Source organism: Chelonoidis abingdonii, unplaced genomic scaffold, assembly GCF_003597395.2.
Source record: "Chelonoidis abingdonii isolate Lonesome George unplaced genomic scaffold, CheloAbing_2.0 scaffold0358, whole genome shotgun sequence".
NCBI classification, from domain to species: Eukaryota; Metazoa; Chordata; order Testudines; family Testudinidae; genus Chelonoidis; species Chelonoidis abingdonii.
The window spans coordinates 154,374-169,751 of NW_027424619.1; the positions used below are offsets into that span (position 1 = coordinate 154,374).

Genomic DNA, 15,378 nt, shown 5'->3' on the forward strand with positions numbered 1-15,378 from the left:
TTGTTTGTAATGTTTTATTTACAGTAAGTTACTGTAAAGTAGCAAAGTAAAAGGAGCTAAGAAGGAGCTTTAATAACCACAGCACGGCCAGGAGATCCCCAGCTACTGAGAACAGTTTTCTTAATGGCTCTAAAATAGCACCAGTGGCCAAGGATTAATATAGGGAATTAACGAGTTACAGTCTCACTTTCAGGAATGTAAGAAATCTCCTCATCCCGCCCACGTTCCCTTTCCTTTCATACTGTCCTTTTCTATTCATTGTTGTTCTAGCCTCACTTTCCATCCCTCTTTATTTCCCTGTGTCTCTGCCCACTGTCACAGATCATCCCCCTCGGCTGCTCTCTTCTCTCCCTGATCTTATCCCTTCCCCTTGAGCTGATCACGGGCTGGGAGCCCCCAGTGAGATCTAAGGACACAGATCTGTACAAAATGCTCCTGGCTGCTGCTGCTTCTCCCCAACCCAGTAAACCCTGATTGATTCATGCTGTGTCCCTGCCACCTCCACCTCCGCCTGTCCCCTGCCCGGCTGTTAGTGCTACCCCCTGCCCAGCCCCAACCTCTGCCCCTCAGGGCCCCTCCTGCAGCCCCAGGGGTTCTTCCCCCTCTGATCCCTGGGGCTGCAGAGAGGGCAGGGGAGGTGCTTCCAGGGGCCATAGAGATGAGGAGTGAGAGGTTGGGTAGATGGGAGTCCTCCAAGGTCTTAGAGACTGAGCTGTGCGTGGCTAGAGAGGCTGATTTCCAGTTCCCTTCTCTGCTGTGTGTCTCAGGGACACAGTCGGATCCGGGATCCTGGCCCCACCCAGAACCAGGGTCGGATTCTCCCCCCAGGGACGGAGCCCGGCGGGAAAGTGAAGATCGGGGCCTGGTCACCAGCATCGATAAATGTCACCTGCCCCCGGTCACAGTCCAGACAAACCCGGATCCTGCTGGGGGCCCGGCTCAGGGGCAGGGGGGTCACAGGGGAGGTGAGAGCCCGGAACTGATCCAGCCGCTCCACAGCCCAGATCCCCCCCTCAGGGTTACGGCTGATCTCTCCCTTCCTCCCCACAGACTCTCTGGCCACCCCCACGGCCCAGTGTCGCCCAGCCCCCACGTCCACCTCCCAGCAATGTCTCCCCGAGGTGAATCCCTCATAGCCCAGCACACAGAGCTCAGTGTCAAATCTCTCAGGGTTGTTGGGCAGTCGCTGCCATATGCGTTCCCATCTCACACTTTTCCGATCCTCAGACACGACGAGTTCGTGATGAGCCGTGTCTGGATCCAGAGTCACGTTCGCTGGAGAGAGAATCAGAGCATTAGGGGCAGAGCTCAGCCCTGGGGGAGTCTGGGACCATTTCTCACGCTCCTCAGGACCCTCGTTCTGGCTAGGACAGTCCTGGATCCCAGGGAGCTGCCTCTGTCCTGGACACCTGAGACTGAGCAGAGACGTCGCTGCAGCTCTGCAGTCTTTGTAATGGGTCCCACATCATTAGTTTCTCATTTATCACAGAGACTTCAGCTCCCACATCCCACTGGTGGTGCTGCCCCATTCCCAGCAGCACAGACACAGCCAGGAAGGCATCAAAAGCTTTTATTGAGGGAGCAGAAGTGGCAGGTATCAGCTTTAAGCCCTAGAGGGAAGCTCCCTCACCTAATGCAGCCTCCGCTCCCAGGCCAGGGAACAGAGAGGAAGGTGCAGCAATGGGGAACAGCCACTTATGACCAGAGAGTAGGAGGTGGCATTGGGTGGGGGAGCCCCATCCCCAGCCCAGAGAGAAGGGAGGAGCTGCCAGCATCAGAGGGAGAGCATCTCCCCAATCCAGGAAGCAGTGAGCAGCTCCAATGGGAGAGCCCAGCCCTGCCCAAAGAAAAGGCAGGATGTTGGAGAAGAGCGATGGGGAGACCTCCTGCATCGGGGTGAAGCAGAGGGATGTGGCAGAGAGCTCTGTTTGGGGGCGACTCAGTTAAGAGTGTTTCTGTTCATCAGCGTGGGCATGAACTCAGCACGAAGGGTGGTGTCAGGACTGTTTTTGTGTCCCCGCCCGCTCCATGGTCCTGACCGAGGCCCTGCCCCCGTCCAGGCTGGGAGACTTGCCCACTGTGGAGAGCCCCTGACACTCCATCTGCCCTGGAAATGGGTCTGGGGGCTCTGAGAGCAGCCCCCAGCCCATGTCCCCACTCCTTGGGGTGCACCACCTGGGCAGGTGGAGGATCCAGGGCTTCCCAGTGCAGTCCCTGGATGGTGTCCCGATTCTGGCTTCTGGCCTGGCCAGGGCCTCAGAGAAAGAGGAGCAGGGGTGGGGCCACTGAGAGAGGCCAGCACCAGGGAGAAGTTGGTGCCACGGGCAGGGGCTGCTCTACACAGAGAGGAGCTGATCAGCTGCCCTGCCCAAAGCACAGACACTGTCTGCCATGCTCCACACCTGCCAAGACTTGCAGTGTGGGGTGGCAACGTGGTCCTCTTCCCTCAAACTGTGCCCATGCTGAAAAGTGTCCTGGTCATCCCACCTTTAAAATTGTGGGTGGGTGGGGAACGGGACATGGGCCCCTGGATCTCCTTACTGTTTAATGTGTTATTTTTAGGGCTGTGTGTGTCATGGTCGCTGTCAGTTTGGTTGGTAACTTTAGCTACAATCTCATGAAGATATTTTCTCTGGAATTTTCTCATCATTTAAAGGCAATCTTCCCCTGCACTCACCCTGTCTGTATGCTCCAAATGATTCTCCCCTTTTTCTCTTCAATTCAGATGGCAGAGTGTCTTGGGGGAGAAAGAAGAAGAGAGGTGAGATTTCAGACTTTCATATTCATAACAGCGTCCCCACTCTGAAACTGTTTTATAATTATGACAGAGAAACAGACAGAGAGGCCCAGAGACACACTCAAGTATTTAATATAAAAAGGTTTGAAACCTATTTCCCCTCTCAATCAGGCATCTCTCAGCAATGGAGCCAGCAGCCTTACAGCCTCACAACTATCCCAGGACACACAATCTGTACAAGATTTACTTTTCCCTCCTCATCTCCTCCCTCCCTTCAGACTCCAGTTGGTTTGTCTCATTCATTTACTGCCTTTTGTCGTAACCTAGACCGAGAGCCTGTAAAGACTTTGGCATAAAAGTAACTTTACCCACTTGGGTCCCTTTGACACTAATGGGATGTTGAGAGTTTGCAAAATCCCGGCTCTAATTGTGAGCTGTTGGGTCTGTTTACTCAGCGTCTCTACAGAGAGCAGCACGACGGGGCCTCGTCCTCCACAGGCAGAAATAGAAATAATAGTAAAATTATTTTATCAAGGTGGAAATTGAGGTGGGGGAGGGTTGGCTCAATGGGTCCAATTCCCCCCTGTACCGGGAAAAGGAGAGGCGAGGGGCCATTTGTGACTCTGCTGTTCAGTGACTGCAGGGGCCAGTGCAAACTCTGAAGACAGCCAGAGTTACATCCCTAGGACAATGGCCTTCATGTGTTTTAGTCACTTTTCAGAGTGTCTGAGGACCAGCTTTACATGGCCCATGGCCCTCTATCCCTTGTCCACCCTCTCTCTCTTCCACTCACCCTCACCCCATTCCCAGCCCCCTCAGGAACACGCCTTGTGCCTGCAGCTGCTGGGGAGGAGGCACAAGAGGCGCCTGTGCTGGAGGGATCCCTGATTGTGGGGGAGGGGCTTTCTCCTTCCCTACAGCCCATTTGGCCCAAACTAGCTGCAAATGGGACCAGAGCTCAGTGATTGGCTGGATCCCCCTTTGAGAAATGTGCCCCATGGCTGGTGATGGGGCAGTAGAAGGGGAGGGCTCTAAGCTATAGAGAGTTCTTTGCCATGTGTCTGGCTGTTGGATCTTGCCAAAATGCTCGGTATTCAACTGACCACCATATCTGGGGTCGGGAAGGGATTTCCCCCCAAGTCAGACTGATGAGAGCCTGGGGATTTTTTTCCTTCCTTCCTCTGCAGCGAGGGGCATGAGTCAGTTGAAGTTTTAAACTAGAGTCACTGGTGGATTCTCTGTAACTTGTGTAGTGGGGCAGTTACGCCCCTCCTGGGATAAAAGGAGGTAAAAGGTGAAAAGCAGCTGAGGTCGGCTGACTGGGGAGGCAGCCACAGCTGGGGCCACACCCAATTTAGGCCACAACTGGCCCTGATCAAAGGGCTGGGAGCTCGGCAGGCAAGAGTCTCACTGCAGGGGTGCTTGGGAGCAGAGCACAGGGTACCTTACACAGAGCAGGCAGAGCTGGGGAGGGGCAGGCAGAGCTGGGGAGCTCTGGCCTGGCAAGTCCCCTGGCTGAAGCCTTGTTAAGGGCCAGGAATGGTACTAGGGCTAGAAAGGCAGTAGGTCCAACCCCTTTGCTAATGATGAGTGGACATTGTGGACTGCAGGCTGCCCCAGAGAAAGGGGGCTAGATGACTGGCTGAGGCAAGGTGGGTATAGAGGGTTGGGGCTCCCCTGGGAGAGGAGACCCAGACTGGGAGGGTAGTGCTGTTGGCGGCACTCCAAGGTAAGGGGCACTAGAGTCCAGGAGGGACATGGAGGGGCCTGAGGCAGGAGAGACACTGGCCAGCAGTGGGTGCTCTGGAGCTGGAAAGCTAATTCCCTGACTGACCAGCAGGAGATGCCGCACTGCTGAGTGCTCAACCTGTTACACTTGAAGTTTTCAAATCATGATTTAAGGACTTCAGTAACTTGGCCAGAGGTTAGGGGTCAATTGCAGGAGTGGGTGGGTGAGATTCTGTGGCCTGCAATGTGCAGGTGGTCAGACTGGATGATCATGATGGTCCCTTCTGGCCTTAAATTAAGAAATGATTCAAAGACTTTAACAGCATCATCTAAGTGTGAACCAATTGATCAGCACCATTCTCTTCTCAGAGGTGCATCCCAATTTCCATTCCTAGATCCCTTCTAGGTACCTTTGAACTTCCCCAGAATCTCCAATAGCACAATCCTTTTCTGGGAGAAACCACTGACTCGCTCTTCCAGTTCAGGAGAAATCTTCTCTGGCTGCTGGAACTTCCCCATCTCACACCTGGAGAGAAACAATTTCAGGTGATTTATATTTCACTGTGTGACTCATTATAAGTTCTGGCTAGTGAGTTGCTGCTCTAATGGTCCTGGAGTTAGAATTCCTCAACTTCTCCCAGCCTCAGAGCAGATGCAACACAACCCATGGCCAAGCTACCTTCCCTTCAAAGATCTGGAGAGATCAGCTCTGGGGACAAAAGGCTAATTGAGTCTCCATGGGCAATTCGCTCCTTGGCCTCCATGCTCTGAGGGTCAGGAGGGTCCCAGGTGAAGTGCTGTAGAAATCTGCCTCTAGGAACTAGACTGAGACACCAACTCCCCCCTTCCCAGTTCATTTCACACAGGTCTCCAAACATCCCTCAGATGGGGAAAGACTCTTGAGAACTACTGCCCTGTGCTGAATAGTGACTAGTACCCAGCAGTGACAGGCCCATATTCCATCCCCACAATCCTGAGGCAGCCAGTCCCCCAGGGAGGTGAAATTTCTGGGAAATACTTGAGGTCAGTCTTTCCCACTGACTGGAGAGTTCCAGAGTCTTCTGTACAAGAGTTAGCACCCAGGATGAAGTTGATCAGAGAGATTTGTATCCAACATGTGATCTGCACCCATATTTTGCTGTACAGCCCTGGGGAGAAGCGGTGCTACTCTCATCATCAAGCTCTTTCTCAGCATTGTGGAGTGCGAGGGAGCCACGTACCTGCTCAAGGTGGTTCTGACATCCTAGAGGAGAGAGAGACAAAAGAATTTCAGTCCCCTCTGACACACACACACAGGGGATTCCAGGGAAGGGATTCCAGGGAAGGGATTTAGGAAGTATGGGGGACAACCTGCCCTGGCCCCAGGACCATTGATTCCCTGAGCTAATGGGGGTTTTGCATCTTTCATATCCCTGTGACTCTGCTAAGAATAATACTGTTAGGGAAAATAACCCCCCCTCTATTATCTTAGGCCCTAGGCCTTTGAGCAAAAATAATTTAGAGCTTTAACTTAGCTTGTTTTACTGTATACAGGGCATGCTGAGGCAGAAAGATGTAGTCAGGGCCCAAAAGAGGAACTAGATGTGGATAAAGGGGAACCAGGAGATCTGTTTTGATAACAGCTGACCCTGCTGTCGAGACTACAGAAAAAGTGCTAAAACGGTAAAACCGCAGACTTGACTGGCAAAGACTATAACAGGAAAATAGGAAAATGTGTGAGAGTTGCTTGCTAAATAGCAATATGTATGCCATAGGGTAAATATTAGTCATGTTTTGCAGCATTAGCAATTTGTATTCCAAATAAGGCTGTATCTATGTGTGACGTTTTGCGGTTTTAACCTTTATAAGCTCAGTAACATTTGTAACAGGCAGGTCAGCCTAACCCTTGCAGGGGGACACGCTGGCCTCCGCCTGTGCACAGGTGTATATTCAATAAAGGTGCCTCAGGCTGTCTGATCAAATCACAGAGGTGGTCTTCTTTTCCCCGACAATACTCACTTAGATGCCAGCAATGCACACGCCGAGTTACACTGAGATCTCCGACTGCTGGACTCCAGTGCTTATGATTCAGCAGCCTGCTCCCCCTTCTGTGAGGGTCTGGCAACTTTCTAATGATGAGTGCCGGTTTCCAATTGTCCCTGCGGGTGCTCAACCCCATGCTCCACCCCCACTCCAAACCTTTCCCCAATGCCACACACCAGCCCAACTCTTCCCACTCCCACTCAACTCCCACCCTGTCTCTTCCTCACCTCCTCTTGGGAGCTGCCATAAATATAAAGGAAAGAGTAACATAAAATACCTCCCTGCAGCTGTACTGAATCGCTTGACGTGTAAGGGGTTAAGAAGCTCAGATAACCTGGGTGGCTCCTGACCAGAAGGACCAATAAGGAAAGAAGCTACTTCCAAATCTGGTGGGTTGGGGGAGGTTTTGTTCGGGCTCTGTTTGTTTGCTCCCCCTCCTGATGGCGAGATAGACCAAGCAGGTACAACATCTCCTGAAAACCTACCTGAAATGTTCCATCTAAGATTACAAAAATTCTAACTAAGGCAAGGAAATGTGTTAGGTTATTTTTGGCTTTAGCTTGTGAATTGTCCCTATGCTAAGAGGTAGTTTTATTCCTGTTTTTGTAACTGTGAAGCTGAGTCCAGAGGGGAGTCCTCTGTGTTTGAAATCTTTTTATTACCCAGTAAAGTTACCTTCTATCCTAAAGAACCTGATTGATTTTTGTGTCCTAAAGATAAGGGTCTGGTCTGTACTTACATTCAAGGCAATTGGTTGGTATATTATTCTCAAGCCTCCCCAGGAAAGGGGGGGAAGGCGCTTGGGGGGATATTTTGGGGGGATAGGGTTCTAAGTGACCCATCTCTGAATTTTTGTTTAAATCACTTGGTGGTGGCAGCAATACCGTCCAAGGAGAAGGAAAGGAATTTGTGCCTTGGGGAAGTTTTTAACCTAAGCTGATGGAATACAAGATGAGGGGGTCTTTCATGTGGGTCCCCACATCTGTACCCCAGAGTTCAAAGGGGGGAGGGAATCCTAACATGAGCACACTCCCTCCCCGCTCCTCCACCTCCCTCCCAGCATCTCCTGCACACAGTGGAACAGCTGATTGTAGCAGGCAGATGGTGCTGGAAGCAGGGGGAGGAATTGATGGGCAGGGCTGACAGTGGGTGGCACTGAGGGGGAGAACTAGCTGTCCTGGACCACCCACCTCTGTTTCTCATTCAGTCTCACCTGCAGGAATTCACTCGCTGGCTTCTGACACTTGCCCTCCAGCTCACTGATCAGCTCATTGAGATGGGAAATCTGCTTGGAGAGTTTACTGACATTTTCATTCTGGATCCTCACAATCTCCTCATCCAGCTTCTCCAGCTGGGCCAGCAGGAGTCGCTCTTGTTCCTCCAGGAACTGCTGCAGTTGCTGAAATTCAGACACAATCTTCTGCCTCTCGCTTTGTGTTTGTTTCTGTATGAAATAGGGCAAGGGCTGGTCAGGGACATGGATGGAGCCCGGGGTCCTTTCATGGAGAGCTGAGTGTGCAGAAGGCCAATTTTCTTTGAAAATCCTCAGATTGCTGACATTGGACTCTACCTTGTGGGTACTAGGCAGGGGATTCTCTCACACCTTCCCCTTTGGCCCTGGTATCCCTCTGAAAGGGATGTTTCTCTGTCAGTCATGGTCAGCATCTTCTGTTATTCATGGTCTGTGGAAATTCAGACCCAAAGCAGCAGGAGGCAGGACACAGCACTACACTGACAGAGACGTCAGAAGAGTTAAAAGAAACAAACCTTTTAAAAATGCACAAAATGTCTAGACACAGTGGACAACACTTCCCAGGGACATTCAAGTATCAGAGGGGTAGCCGTGTTAGTCTGGCTCTGCTTTTACAGGGACATTCAGTTCACTTGGGGGACTTTCTGGGTAAGCCATAAAAGCTACTCATCAACTGAAAGGGAAGCTTAGGTCTTGTCGACACATGAATTAAACCCAGCAATCTACGGTCATGGAGAAACACACACAAGCCCCATGTTCACGTAGGCCACACAGGAGTCTGCCTCCAAACAGACCTCCCACTGCCACTCCCTGCTGGTTAACCACAACAGGCACCTACCAGATACTCCCGGCTATTCCCCTCTCCAGTCGCTTTCAATCCCAGCAGCTTTTCTCTCTCTTCCCTCAGAGTCTTTAAATGGGCCTGAATTCTCTCCTGAATAAACAGAAATGATTCGGGAGCTTTCATCTGGATAGTTGAGAGGTGCTTGGAAGTGGGTGTTTTTCCACCCAAAACCCAAGATGACTGTGGTTCTAATCACTTTGTGACATCAGGGCCAGCAAGGAGATGAAACCACATTAGTGGAGACTGGGAGCGTGTCACATTCAGACTCATTACCAATTCTGGTTCAGTGTTTTTAATAATTAGAGATCTCAATTATAACCAACTTTTACTGGTATTTGTGAATTGATTAGTGGTACAGAGCATAACAGGGCACTGGAATTACATGAGGGTGAATCAATAAACCTGTTTTGTAGAAGGTTTAATGAACCAAGTGATATAAATCCTTGAAGCCACCCAGGTTTCACCCTTGAAACTGCACTGGTTGGGCAGAGCTGGTTTAAGCACCAGGGAAAACCCCATGAGAAGTCAGGAAGCCATTTGTCTCATTTGAGGCTGCACAATCCCCATCTTAATCATAAACTATTAGGGTTGGAAGTTACCTCAGAAGGTCATCTAGTCCAGCACCCTGTGCAAAGCAGGAGCAGTCCCCAGAGAGATTTTTTACCCTAGTTCCCTAAGCAGCCCCCTCAAGGATTGAGCTCACAATCCTAGGTTTAGCAGGCCAACGCTCAAACCACTGAGCTATCCCCAATAATTGAAGATACTAGCCCTGTGGAGAACTATCCCTGTCCGGCAGGGACTCAGCACTGAATGTGGCTTTGTCCGGTGCAAAAGGGAGAGGAGGAGACTGAGGCTGCAGGAGGACACCCGTGAGAGTGGGGGCGGGGCTGGGGTGGCACCTTCATGCAGAATGATGCAGGCAGGAGGCACACTGAAAAAAATGGTGGTGGGGCCCACACAGGGTGACTGATACTGGTGAGGACGGGCCCACACAGGCAGGCGTGGGTATATCCGATGTTCTGGGGATGCCTCAGTGACCACCTTAATTAGACATGATGCAGATTTGTATAAAGAATGGCTTTGTGTTTGCCCTACTGCTGTCCTAAAGCCTTTCCGTGGCAATGCCCCCTGGGCAGATGCCCATCTGTCCTATTCCCTGGTAAAGATCCAGGAAGCAGTGCATTGTGGGAGATTTCAAAAGGCTGCCTGGTGGGACTCATGCAGGGGTTTCAAACTCAAATGGCCACGAGGGCCACATGACGACTAGCACATTGGCCCGAGGGCTGCATTATTGACACCTCCGCCTGCCGGCCTCAGCCCCGTCCTCACTCCACCGCTTCCCTGCCTCCATTCCAACCCCTTCCCCCAAATCCCCACCCCAACTCTGCCCCCTCCCTGCCCCCAGGGGGTGCAGCAGCGGTGTGGAGTGAGGCAGGGGCTCAGGGCAGAGCATTGGGGTGTAGGGTGCAGGAGGGATGAGGGGTGCAGCAGGGGGTCAGGGCAGGGAGTTAGGGTGCAGGAAGAGTGTGGCAGGGATCAGGATACAGGAGGGGTGTGGCACGGGATCAGGGCAATGGGTTGGGGTGCGGGGTGCAGCAAGGGGTTCAGGGCAGGAGGTCAGGTGCAGAGTGCAGCAGGCAACTCAGGGAAGTGGGTTGGAGTGCAGGAGGGGGCTCAGGGCAGGGGGCCAGGATGCAGGGTACGGCAGGGGGTCAGGGTGCAGCAGGGGGCTAAGAAGGGGTGCGGCAGGGGGCTCAGGGCAGGGGGCCAGAGTGCAGGGTACGGCAGGGGGTCAGGGTGCAGCAGGGGGCCCAGGGCAGTGGGTTGGGGTGCAGGAGGGATGTGGCAGGGGGTCGGGGTGCGGCAGGGGGTCAGGGTGCGGCAAGGGGTTCAGGGCAGGGGATTCGACTGCAGGAGCAGTTCGGGGGGCGGGCTCTGGCCCAGCGTGCACCGAGAAGCTGCTGGAAGGTGTGGGAGCAGGAGCACAGGGTGTATATGTTGCTGTTGCTTCAGGCGCTGCTCCCAGCATCTCCCATTGGCTGGGAACAGGGAACCACAGCCAATGGGATCTGCTGGGGGTAAAGCCTGAAGCAACATCAGCACACACACCCCTATGCCTCCCCTCCCCCAGATTCTGTCTGCTTCCCGGAGCAGCGCGGGGGCAGGGCTGGCGGACAGGAAGGGAACCTGCCCTGCCCCTGGTGCGTGTGGGGCTGGAGCCACTCTAGATAAACGCTAAGGGGAGGCCGCGAGGAGCTCGCGGGCCACAGAAAATAACGTCGCAGGCCCCTGGACTAATGGAACCACTGTGGCTGGTCCTTGCCCACATACACAACAGAACAGGTCAGACTGGCACCGCTCAGCTCCAGCCTGGGGTTGGTTTTGCTACAACCCAGCGTAACCCCAGTGGTACTTGGCATGGACCTGAGCTGTCTGGAGCCCTTTTGTGTGCAGACTGAAGGTGCTCGGGGTCCCACACACTCTTTAGCCCAGTGATCTCCTCTAGTGCAGGCTGGCAGGATCTGAGATAAATCCCTCTTGGGGCGACACGGGAGTTCAGAATCCCAGTGGGAAACCTCCTCTCCCTGGTGGGCCTGGGACCTTTATCAATGCGTTTCTCCCTCCTAATGGACACACTACATCACTGAGTGGGGCTGATGCTAAGATGACAGCATGGCAATGTGGTTTGGGCCTTGGACAGGGTCTAAGAAGATTTGGGTTCTATGCTAAGCTCTGTCACTGACATGCTTGGTGACTGTGTGCAACTTTGCTGCCCGCTTTGTGCCTCAGTTTCCCATCCCACCTTTTGTCTAGCTAGACCAGTGATCACCTACCAGTCAATTGCAATTGACTAGTAGATCCTGGAGATTCTCCCAGTCGATCGCGATCTCGGGCTGCGCAGGCAGGCTTCCTGCCTGCCTCAGCCGTTCGGCACTCCCAGAAGAAGCCAGCATGTCCCCACAGCCTGGGGTGAGGGCAGGGTTCTCTTCACGTCGCTCTCGCCTGCAAGGACCACCCCCGCAGCTCCCATTGGCCAGAAATGGGGAACTGTGGCCAATGGGAGCTGCGGGAGTGGTTCCTGCAGAGAGGAGCAGCGAGCTTAGCCACATGCCCCCCCCCCGCCCCCAGGGGCCATAGGAGCACATTGGCCCCTTCTGGGAATGGCGCAGGGCTGAGACAGGCAGGGAACCTGCCTTAGCCCCGTTGCACTACTGACCATGAGCCACCTGAGGTAAGTCAGGGCTGTCCAGCTGGAGCCAGCTTCCCATACCCCCTCGTGCACCCCAACCCCCTACTCCAGCCCTGACCCTCCTCCCAGAGCCAGCACCCTGTGCCCACACTGCACCCCAACACTCTGCCCCAGCCTGGAGCCCTCTCCTGCTCCCAACCCCCTGCCCCAGGCTCAGCCCAGAGCCCCCTCCCAGACTGCAAATCCCTCGGCCCCAGCCCACGGCCCACACCCCCACCTGAATCCCAACCTCCTGCCACAGACCAGCGAAAGTGAGTGAGGGTGGGGGAGAGCAAGCAATGGAGGGGGGGATGGAGTGAGCGGCGCTTCTGGGTGAGGGGGGGGTGCAGATCCTGCTTTCAAGATTTGATATTTTGCCTCTGTTGCCGCGCTGCCAGATCATTAATTTTATTAGAGCATCTCCCGTACAATGAAGACTTTACAGAGCTGAGTGATGAGTCACACCCGTGACAGGGAACTCTCAGTGAAATTAGCCTGTCATTGAAACCCCAAAGTTAACCCACTAAATTTTACACCAGGTCCCTACCTTGTATTCCTGGGCAGCCTCCTCTATGGGAACCACCCTGTGAGCGCGGTGAGCCCGGGATCTGTCGCACACCACACAGATGGGGGTTTGATCCTCTTCACAGAACAGTTTCAGAGCCTCCTGGTGTTCCCCACACACCCCGTCCCCTCCTGCTCCTTTTGCTGCTTGTAAACTCAACCGTTTGACGAGTTCTAGGATATTTGCCAGCTGCTTGTTGGGCCTGAGGTTTCTCTGCTGCACAGTTTCTCTGCACTGAGGGCAGGCGGGGGCTGTATCGGATCCCTCCCAGCACTGGCTGATGCAGGCTCCGCATAAATTGTGCCCACACTCCACACTGACAGGTTCTGTGAAATACTCCAGACAGACGGGACATGTCGCTTCCTCCTGGAGACTTTCCACGGGCTCTCTGCAGCCATGGCTCCTCTGGGCAGTTTGTAACAGACTTTGTTTCAAATTCCTGAATTCAAACTATGCCCCGCCTGCAGCAGCAAGGGGATGGTTCCTTGCCTGAAAATGGCTCATGCTGTTTGCTGAGCAGGAAGACCCAGCCAATTTCACCCTGGAGGCTTTAGTGAAAAAATGTAGTCAAACCTGTGACAGGGAACTTGCAGTGAAATTAGCCTTTAATTAAACCCAAGGACTCCTGGCCTCCAGTCAGTCCCTGAGGCAGCCCTCTGTGAAGAGGAGCCTGCATGGCGGGACAGTGTGTGTCAGTGATAGTCAGCTGGGCAGAATTTTTTTATAATACTAATTTTGACAGATAATGTTTATTTTAAGCATTTTTTATATTTATTGATTTAAACTCCACAGTTGCACAAAATCTGAGGTTTTAAGTGTTTCATTCCAATTAAAATATTCATAGCTGGGGGAATTATGGGGGATCAGACAACATTTGGTCAGACCAGAACTATTTAATGACACCGGACACTGAGAGTCAAGAAGTTGAAGCTTTAGAACTGTTAAATTGTCTGTGAGCAGGTCAGTCTCCTCCCTCTCCCAGCAGTTCCCCCAGGGCAGTAACCCAGTGCCTCCTCCCCACCACACACACGGACGAAAGTCCATCTGATGGCGGCTCTGGGGCCTGTGGCATGTGCTGGGAGCTCAGCCTGGGCCCTAGTGGAGCAGGTGCCCCTGTAACACAACCACACCCAGCAAGGCCTACCCCCATTTTCTCCCTGTTTGTCAGTCCAGGCAGAGAGACCAGGGACTGCAGGGAGACCAAGCTCCTGTCCCCCAGGTGAGGGCTGGGGCCCAATGGCCTAGGGCAGCGGATGTGCGGGGAGCTCACACTAGGGCCTGCAGGGTACCTGGTGTGGGATAAACAGAGACCTCTCAGGCCTCCTGCCCATTGTGGCTGCAGGAGGGAATGTGGGAACTGACTGAGGAGGCCTGGGGCAGTCTGGGAAGCCGCCGCCGGGGACAAGGAGAGGGAATTCAGCTGTGGTAGGGGAGCTGTGCTGGGCAGAGATGCTGCTGCGGATCCAGCTAGCTACCCGCGTCCAGTGTTGCAGCAGTTTAACAACATGGTTAATAGACGTTGCAGCTCAGTGGAGTGAAGTGCTGATCTTTCGTTGGTCTCCGTGGGGCTTGAGATTTGCAGGCATTGTCAAACGCCTTTCCCCTGCTGCTCTCTCAGGTACCTGGGTCTTCACTCAGCATTGCAGAGCAGAGCAGATCCAGTGCTTTGGTACAGGGTTACTTACAGGAAGGAATAGGACTGGAATGGTACATATCGTACCTGTCATTTCTCTCCCGGGGCCCTGGGGATGTACTGTGTTCAGCTGATTACTTAAAGACATTCAGTTAGCCAGCTGGGGTGATATTTTTGTGTTCTGCCCCTTTCTCAGTAAATTGAGACTTTTCAGGATCAGGACACTGACTCAGAAGCTTTCTGGGTCTACTTGCTCAGCATCTGCTCAGAGCTCAGCACCATGAGGCCCTCGTCCTCCATAGACTGTAATGCGAAGAGACACACAGGCATTGTATAGATGGGGAAACTGAGGCAGAGAGAGGGGTGGTTCAGTAGGCCCTCTATTCAGTGACTGCAGTGCAGACCTTAGAAGCAGCCAGGCAAGTTCTGAGCTCCAGCTAGAGCTGCATCAAAGCTTTAATGGTCCTAAAGGGCTTTGCCAGGGTGCAGAATATAAGAGATGCAGCTTCATCCTGGCCACACCCCTCTAGTCCTTTCCACCCCTCCCTCCTCCAGCCTGTCCATGCCCCAACCCCACTCCCTCCCTCCCCTCCCAGGAGCGCTCCCTGTGCCTGCAGCTGCTGGGGAGGAGGCACAAACAGCCGTTCTAGCCGGCACAGAAGCCAGAGCACACTGAGAGGCTGGATCCAAATGTCAAGAATCTCTTTGGATTTAGGGTCCTAATTTGGGTACTGACCTAAATGCTTAGGGGCTGGTTTTCCAAGGGGCTGGGCACCCACAGCGCCCACTGACTCCAGTTCGTGCTGTGGAGACAGATGGAACGTGTGCCCTGGAGTCCCGTATTTTGAAGAGGTATTGATGGGGAAACTGAGGCAGAGAGAGGGGTGGTTCAGTAGGCCCCATATTCAGTGACTGCTTTCCCGGGCCCCGGGCGGGAACCCCTATTCAAGACGTACAGAATTAGGCCATTGTTTAAAATTTAGGCCTTACCGATTTGCCCATTGTGATGTTATTGAAATGAACTGTGACCGTATAGATCATTGTTGCAGCCAAGGTCCTAGAGTTGCACCAAATATTATACAAAGCAGGTCAAGTAAGATGTCCATGAAAAGGCTGTAATTTGCTGGTTATGGTTATGCTGTCTGTATGTGTGTGTCGGTTTTGTATTTGAAGTTATGAATAGTGGCTATCTGCGTGTTTCTCAACGCGTTTGATTTTAAGTAGCATCAGTGAAGCATTTGGTCAGCTTCTTGAGAAAGGACTATTCTGGGTAAGTGCCAAATCAAGAAACACTTAACTGACAGTGGACCTTGGGAGACTCCAATCCACTTCTGAGGAGCCCTCCTGAGAATGGAAAGGGGGAGGCAG

The 15,378-nt window shown here is 53.1% G+C and overlaps 1 protein-coding gene across 1 annotated transcript; it reads right to left on the minus strand.

Annotated features, from left to right (window-relative positions):
- Positions 1–12,752, minus strand: LOC116821283 (zinc finger protein RFP-like). The gene is given in 8 exon segments (XM_075061377.1): positions 1–1,275; positions 2,678–2,737; positions 4,876–4,991; positions 5,686–5,708; positions 7,701–7,931; positions 8,578–8,673; positions 12,360–12,665; positions 12,667–12,752. Coding segments are annotated over 8 exon segments (1,410 nt in total). The 5' UTR covers positions 12,733–12,752; the 3' UTR covers positions 1–763.
- Positions 12,753–15,378: the final 2,626 nt, after the last annotated feature.